The sequence below is a fragment of the Phoenix dactylifera genome, chromosome 1 (genome assembly GCF_051530095.1).
Source record: "Phoenix dactylifera cultivar Ajwa chromosome 1, Ajwa_hap1_PhDact_Kaust_v1.1, whole genome shotgun sequence".
Taxonomy (NCBI): Eukaryota; Viridiplantae; Streptophyta; class Magnoliopsida; order Arecales; family Arecaceae; genus Phoenix; species Phoenix dactylifera.
The window spans coordinates 47,634,458-47,642,882 of NC_143190.1; the positions used below are offsets into that span (position 1 = coordinate 47,634,458).

The window sequence follows — 8,425 nt, forward strand, 5'->3', positions numbered from 1 at the left end:
AACTTCCGCGAGTCCGAGCATTATCTGGACGAGCTGGCGGAGGGGGCGACTGACGCTACGATCTAGGGTTTTGAGAACTGCTGGGATCAGGCCCAGAGACTATGCCCTGGAGTCGATTTCAGCGGCTTGCGCCCATGTCTGGATGGGGGCGCCGAAGAGGAGGTTGGAGCCGAAGTTGAGTTAAGCGAGCCTATAGAAGCGCACGAGCCCGCCGTCGAGATAGTGGACCTTGTCGAAGTCACCTCAGAGGCCAAGACAGTAGTTGCCACTGAGGCCGAAATAGAGGCCGCCACTGAAATCGGGGCGGAGAAAACTGCCGATGCCGAGGTGGAGGCCATCCCCGAGGTCGAGCCCGAAGCGGTCCACTGCTTGGCAAAGTATGCCTAAATTGTTCCATAAACAATAGGTTGATCCTCTCGATTGAATTGAAATGCTGTGCTGCATAAATAAAGTAATCTATTGCAGGTTGCACCGCTGTATACTCTGCATCAATCAGCAAGGGGAGTTTGGCTTTACAACATCTTTCGCAAAGCTTAGGCAATTTTTGGTGAGCTAATTGAAGTTCATGCTCTTCTTCCTCTGTTCGAGGGTCTGGCATTGAAGGAGTTAAATAGAGAGGGCTGGAATTGGAGAAGATGGGAAAAGAGAGTGGCTTCCATGGAAGATGGAATGATGGGCCCTTTTGCTCCCATCTCAGTAAGTCACTTATCCTTTCAAGCAATAAGATAGGGCAAAGAGCCGTGCTCTTCACACAGATACTGACCGAGGTCGGCAAAAAATAAGGCTAGAAATGAAAATAAGTTAGGTTATTAGAGGGAACCCGTAACCTTCATTGACACAAGCCAATAAGTTTTGGCAACAAGGAACATAACATTCATTGAATATTTTTCCAAGAATAAATACGTGTTGATGCTCGGTTACAAATTGCTGGCTTCATCCAAAGATAAAATCATCCAAAGCACCTCTAGCCTAAGCTACTAACTAGACGATAAGGTGGTTCAAGGAGGAGAATATAAGCTGATAACCCCATTCCCCACTACACCCTTAATTATTCCAACTAAAGATAAACTAGAAACTACCAAACCAAACCAAACTCTTATTCGAAGCATACCATGCACACATAGGCACGCAAGACTGACTCTTTAAAGTTCGTCGTGGTCACGGTCAGCATCAGGTTTAGTGTGATTGTGAATGTCAAGACCACGATTTTTGCGAGGCAAGATGCTATGTAAAGAGGGCCAATTGGGAAGGATTTTTTTTATGCCACCAATGATGTAGTCATCTGTGGTGGCGGGAGCAAAGTTGATGAGTGCGTAGGAATCTCCTTTGAATAGGTATGCCTCTTTAGTCCTGTGCGAAGCAAACGCTGCATCAATTCCACTTTCAAAGATGGTATTTTTCAAACTAGCAAAGCCTTGAGTGATGAGACGGATGGCGATGAGGTGGGAATCAGAACCGTAGTTTATAAGAGCGTATTGGTTGCCTTTGAAGAGGTAAGCTTCATATCTTGCTGTTGACTCAAATGCGGCGTCTACACCACTTTCGAACACCTTCCCTTTGAAGAAGGGGAACATCGCAGTGATGGTCATTGGGCCTTTGATTATCTTGTCATTTGTGGTGCCTGGTGCGTAGTTTATCTGTGCACAGAGATTCCCAGAGAAGACGAATGCTTCATCGCTATCATAAGACCCAAAAGCACAGTCTATTCCATGTTCTGCAAAGGCTGTGCCTGCAAGGGATGGATACCCATCGCAGATAAGAAGTGGTCCAATCAGCACCTTATCGTCTGCCGTGCCTGGAGCATAGTCCAGTCGCACATACTCGTTCTTCATGAATAGATAGGCTTCATTTGTACGAGACGAACGGAATGCAGCATCTATGTAGCTCTCAAAGTTAGCCACGCTGCCAGCATACCAATCGGTGGGGTCAGAGTCGGTGGACACTTGTCGTTTCTCTCGTCGGGAGGCAGCATCGGATCGCCGAATTCTAATGGTTAGAGGCGCCCTCCTACCATTTTGATCACAGTAATCAAATATTGGCCTCCGAATGTTGAGCAACCTTGGTGGATGCGATTGGGGATTATAGTTCCCATTTATTGTTATCACGTTATCTACTCTCTCCCGCCTTGTATACCTGCATGCATCGCACAAGTGTCGTAACGTAAACCATCAATTTTGACTTTGCAATATACGAATCTGTTATCTCACTAATATATTAAACATATCTAAACAAAATAATTTGTAGTCAATTAAAGTGGATACGAAGAAATATTGAAGTGCAAGGTCACCTCCCGTCAGCAATGAGCCTAAAGCGTTGGGCAGATCGAATGTATTGAGGGGCGATGCCGGCAACAAAGCAGACCTCGTCTTGGGCAGGGTATTGGTAACGATCGCCAAGAGTCTCAGCAACCCAAATGCCACCAGGAGCATATATCTCGTATCGATATACTTCATTCTCAGTCTCGTTGTCGAGGCTTGGATGCCAACCGCTGTTAAGCGTGGTGCTAACGAAGGCGTGGGTGGCAGGCCGTCTGGAATCAAGAGGCCTACCGCCATGATGGACGTAGTGATCCAGATTGTAATAGACCTCGTCAGGAGTGTTTTCTTGACGCCTTGCTTGGAATCCATTCTGAAAGACGTCCTGATAGGGAGTAAGATCCCAGCGAAAGACATGGCGGAGGATGTCTCCTTCTCCGCTGCTGCTTCTGTACACGATGTCAGGCAGAAGGGGATTTCCTTCTGGATGGCAATTAAAGAAGTAAACGGTTTCTACCAAACATTGAGCTGCAAGCTCGTCTTCTTCATTGACGGGTTGAGGGAAGTTTGCTGCACATCCTCTCCATGGTGAATTCGGCGAGATCGACATTTTCTTCTCTCACCTGTAAATTAATTTAAAAGTGATATCATTGCCAACATTCCTTTTGAGTTAAAAAGAATGAATGAAAATGCACTCTTCATTCATGCATGGCAACAAACATCGATCACCAAAATCCCGAGTGTCATTACCGATCATGGCATGAGTGTGTATATATATATATATATATATATATATATATATATATATATATATATATGCATTTGTGTATGCGTATGTGTATGTGTATACATGTATATGTATATGTGTATATATGTATAATTAATTTATTCTTTGCCCCCCTAGTTTCTTGAGTTGAGCTATGTTAAAAAGTTTTTAAAAAATATATTTTTATTAAAAAAACAATGTTAATGATATAGATTGGTCTTAAGACATATTATCTTGTACCTGATCCTTTTGGATGTGGCTCTTTGGATAGCCCTCTATACGTGTTATTAAAATTATGATTAAATTTTATTAATTTTTAAAATGAAAATGTATTAGCATACTTATGCAAAAAGTATAATGGTCAAAGTGTATTATTCAGTTTGTAGCTGAGGATATTTAGAAGGATATCCATGTAAAAAAGAAAAAAAGGTTGACGCTCCACACTTGTGTGCTGGAAGTGCTCCGGACTCCTATAGTCCAACCTTGCCGCCAGGTGGGCTGGAGTCCTCTCGACTCCTGTAGTATAGATATTGCACCGAGTGTTTGGTTAAATATCATACGAAAATCATGGTATGATCTTGCATCCAATTATCAACATGATAAAACTTCAACCAGAGTCAACACGAGCTTAATTAAAACTAACATCAACATGAGACAAAAACATAAAACTACATCACCTTAATCGGAATAAAACCCAACAAACTTTGATGATCAATGAAAGGAGAGGTTTGTGGGCTAGAATCGACAGATTGAAATTTGTCTTGACACGACGGAAACTTGAGGGACGAGGGTAGGGGTGGCAATCGGATCGGGTTGGACATAAACGGGTCGGGTCATATATAGGTCGGGTCAGAAAATCATAAACCTGAACCCGACCTGTTTATTAAACAGGTCAGAAATTGCAACCTGAACCTGACCTGTTTAATAAACAGATAACCCGACCCGACCCGTTTAACCTGTTTAATAAACAGGTCACCTGTTTGCCCAACCCGACCCGACCCGTTTAACCTGTTTAGTCTAACCCATGCTGACCCGACCTGTTTAACCTGTTTATCCAACCCGACCCGACCTGTTTAACCTGTTTGTCTAAAGCTATCGGTAATTAAGAAAATAAGTTAAAAAAAATGATTGCTCAGCGATCACTAAAGCTGAAAATAACTGACCCGACCTGTTTGTCTAATTGAAAATGTGAAGGCAGTTTAAGCTTGGCAACACATAAATCTCTAGTCAAAGAACTGGAACACAGTAGAGCATATTCAATGCTCTTATGAGCTGGTTTTCATTCTGCCAAGGTGTACATTGTATAACAATACATTCTCCATCTGAATCATTTTTGGTAATCGCTGCCAAAAGAAATTAAGAGAGAATCGCCTGTGAATCTCAATTAACAGTACAGTCTCGAACCTAATTTATTTGAATTGAAGAAATGGCAGATGACACTTCTTTGGCTCTTGGGTCACCATTTTCCAGTGACACACCTTTAGGATCTTCTCTAACAAGCAGGGGCAAAACACCGACTGAGCTCCAAGATTTGATTACAGCATTGTTGGCTTCTCCCAATATAATAGCAAAAACTGCATCATAACCACCTGCTCCAGGGACTCCTGCTAATAGAACTCCTTCCATATTCATAGTGGCATCCAAAAGCTGAGTTTGTGATTCTGGCTCTATCTGCAAAGTTAGCAGGGAAAAAAGACTAATAAGCTGAGTTCACCATGCAAGGCAAGTTGAAAAATCCAATGACAACTGCATCATACACAGTGAGAGTTTTAACACCAGCATGTGTGATATATCCCAATTTAACATCCTTTTAAACAAGTGCAGGCCGCATATCACATATGCCAATCACTAAAAATTCCACCCAACAACAAAATTTACTGTATCAGTAACCTCTCTTCCTTCTCATCTTTGTTCCTTGCTGCCTGAAATCTTGAGCCTGCAAATGAAGGATAAAGCAAATTCCCAAATTAAAAAAGCTTGGTGCTGCCATTTAGCAAAACAAGCATATTAGAACTAAACCCAGTGTAGGGGGTACACATGTAAAGTATTAAGCCATAAATTTGGGGTTGCTTACATCCTATTATGTCATGTTTTCCTATCCATGGTCAAATCCTCTGATATAGAATCTCTGATACACCGCGTGAATCCAAGTATTCATTGGTATCATCAACCTTTAATTAAACCTTCATCCTGAATTCGGATGAAAACACCTGGAGAAATTTTCTCACTTCCTTTACTTATGCAATTACTAAATAACGTCTTAAATGCTATAGAGACAAAGCGTCCACTGATCTCCCAGTGACTTTGTGTTAGTGAACTTGCAAAGTATATAAACATAAGAAAATGAATAATGGAAAAGGATAGGAATATAAAGAATTACCTTTGTCACCCAGGTTATTGTTTTCCTTGTTCCCATTTCTTTCCTGTAATCTTGCTATCATGCAACCAGGAAACAAATGCAATCCTTTCTAGTCAGGATCTCTCACAGCTAAATTAGTCAGCAGGAAAATGCATTTGATAAGCCATCCACCTATCTCTCTTGCAAACACCCAGTCATTAACATCTAACAGTTCCCAATTGTTTTCAGCATATAAAAAAATTCACCAGAAGTGCACATACAATAAGAAATTGTCGGTATGACAGGAATGATACAGGTTAAAACTTAATGTGCGAACATACAGGCCAGTCTGGGTCAATCACAAGCATTTATAATTGGATAACATAAGCAAAAGCCACAGAGTAAAAAAAAATGCCACAGAGTACGACATGTTTCAATGCTGTTTGGAAGGGAAATGGAAAGAAAATAAGTTAAGCCTTTTTTACTTTCCAAACAAACTTGTTTAACACATTCCAAAAATTTTTGTTTCCGAACTTGTGAACCTCTCACATATTTAATACTTTCACGAACTTTGAAGATGGGTTCATCTATCTCCTTTAATCCCTCTTGTACAATTAAGTTAAGAATATGAGCACAACATCGGACATGAAAAAACTCACCATCTAAGTACAGTGCATTATTCAAATTAAGTTGGTTCTTTAGCATGTCAACAAAAACATCATTTACCGATGCATTATCCAAAGTCATGCAATATAACTTCTTTTCAATCCCCCAATCAATCAACAAAGCATGAATTATTTCACATAAAGATATGCCATTATGTGGAGGAGGCACGAAGCGAAAATTAAGAACTTTCTTTTGTAACACCCATTCTTCATCAATAAAATGGGCAGTTAAACATAAATACCCGTCGGTAGTAATGGAGGTCCACAAATCCGAAGTTAAACTTATCCTAGAAGGAATTGAATGTAGCCACAATGCTAATTTTTCCTTCTCTTTTTTATATAATTTCAACAAATCAGCCTTTACAGTATTCCTTGATACTAACTTGGCCTCCTCAGAAACATAAGCAAAACAAGATCTAATGCCTTCATACTCAACAAATTGAAATGGCAGATCATGCTTAATAATTGCAAGTGTTATCAATTCACGAAATTCGGAGGTGGAGATCCGGAGGAGAGGACTCGGGAGGCGAAGAATCCGGAGGAGAGGAGAGGGGAGAGACTCGAGAGAGACTGAGGGAGGGAATAGACTATAGAGCTCGGGCGGGGCACAAACCCTAACCCTAAGTCCCTAACTAAGGAGAAGTCGCGGACGGTGGAGTGTGGTCCTCGAGCCGCCGCGGTGGCCGTCGATGGAGAGGCCGAACTTATCCACACGGAGGAGGAGAGGGCGGAGGCGGTGGTCTGGAGGAGAGAGCTTGGGAGGCGAAGAATCGGGAGGAGAGGCGACGGCGGACGGCAGCACAAACCCTAAATCCCTAAGGCCACGAACTCACGATTCACGGAATCACGAAGTCGAGAAGTCTCAACTCTCAAGTCACGGGCGGTGGACGGGTTAAACCTTAAACGGGTCGCGCTGAAAAGCCTGAAATTGGGCCGACGCGGGAAGTTGGGCCGTTGGGCTGAATAGCTGATGCAAATAAAACGGGTTAAACGGGTCGGATACGGGTCAGACATTTAAAACCCGTATCTGACCCAATTAATAAACGGGTCAGACATTTAAAACCCGTATCCGACCCGAACCCGTTTAGACCAAACCCAAACCTGTTTATGGCGGGTCGAACGCGGGTCGGGTTGGCGGGTCGGGTCATATTTTGCCACCCCTAGACGAGGGGTATATATATAGTCGTTAAGCCTTAGCCACAAACCACGTGGGACGTCGTAAGACAAGGTTTTGGAGGATTGGGATTACAACATGCGTGCAGAAAAAAATGTGTGAAATGTCTGGAGGGAAAGACTGAAAGGGTGGAAAGGCCGGAGAAAAATGAGAAAAATGGGAAATAAAGGAGAGATTTGATTTGGAGAGTAGAAGAAAATTTTTTTTCTGAAATTATTCATCACACTTACAATAATAAAATATAATTTTTATCAATTTTCAAGATAGAATTTTTTCCATCCATGGGTTACATATCATTTCTAACCTCAAGAAATCTAGATTCCTACTAATAATCAATTAAAAATCTAAAAACCGTAAGCACGTAATTTAATAATTTTAAAATTAGAGAAGTAAATAAAGAAAAATACCTTGAGTGGAAATTTAGGAGCCTTTTCTGCCGCTAATGGGAAAGAGGAATAGATCGATGGGACATTGGAGGGTTGGTGCGTTATTAATAGCCGCAAGCCTGCAATCAACGACAACTTTTGTTAAGATGACAGCAGGTGAGGTTACCGCCATGCCCCACGGCCCCCACCCTCTAATAGACACGGTGCTTACCGCCCCTAGGGACTTTCTATGACACCACGTGGACCCCCTCCCCCATCGACGTGGCCGGTGCTTATCGCCCCTTGGGACTTCCTGTGACACCACGTGGACCCCCTCCCCCATCGACGTGGCCGGTGCTTATCGCCCCTAGGGACTTCCTGTGAGACCACGTGGACCCCCTCCCCCATCTTCTGATTCACGGTGTTCACGCTCCGGTGCCATCATGCCCCTTCCATGATGCATGCTATCGCCGCCCATCATGCATCTCTCCCATGCGTGCATGCTCCCATGGCGGGGCAACCATACACGTGGCACCAGCACGGAGAACCGGACGTGGGGCCCAATGTTGATATGACACTTGGCAGCTCGGGTCGGCTCGAGCCGGCTCGGCCATGATGTAGGGGGATAAGATCGACCTCATTTTCATGTCATCTAGTGGTACCTTCATGGGTTCGTTGCATCAGGCAAAACTATTGGTGGACCGTAGGATTGCAAGCGAGTTGATCGAACACGCATTTGAATCATATTTCAATTAAAATTTAGAATTGGACACAAGGTCCACGACATGGTCTGTGGAAAGAAAAATTATTAAAAAACTTATAGGAATTGCTCATAAATCTTTCAACTGTAATGTGAACGGGT

The 8,425-nt window shown here is 42.8% G+C and overlaps 1 protein-coding gene across 2 annotated transcripts; it reads right to left on the reverse strand.

Moving 5' to 3' along the window:
* Positions 1–850: 850 nt before the first annotated feature.
* Positions 851–7,742, reverse strand: LOC103696520 (uncharacterized). 2 transcript variants are annotated; one of them, XM_008778178.6, is made up of 3 exons: positions 7,606–7,742; positions 2,288–2,878; positions 851–2,133 (listed from the first exon to the last, which is right to left on the reverse strand). In XM_008778178.6, exons 2-3 carry the CDS (start codon positions 2,863–2,865, stop codon positions 1,143–1,145), a joined length of 1,569 nt encoding a protein of 522 aa, XP_008776400.4. In that variant the 5' UTR covers positions 2,866–2,878; positions 7,606–7,742; the 3' UTR covers positions 851–1,142. The 2 variants fall into 2 exon arrangements, with proteins under 2 accessions (XP_008776400.4, XP_026656727.4); XM_026800926.4 differs by lacking the exon at positions 7,606–7,742 and adding an exon at positions 3,699–3,791.
* Positions 7,743–8,425: the final 683 nt, after the last annotated feature.

Bases quoted from the DNA above. Each gene is read 5' to 3' on its own strand.
- LOC103696520 (XM_008778178.6), bottom strand. From the start codon at position 2,865: ATGTCGATCTCGCCGAATTCACCATGGAGAGGATGTGCAGCAAACTTC. The intron at 2,134-2,287 runs GTGACCTTGCAC...CGATGCATGCAG, and splicing joins AGGCTCATTGCTGACGGGAG to GTATACAAGGCGGGAGAGAG.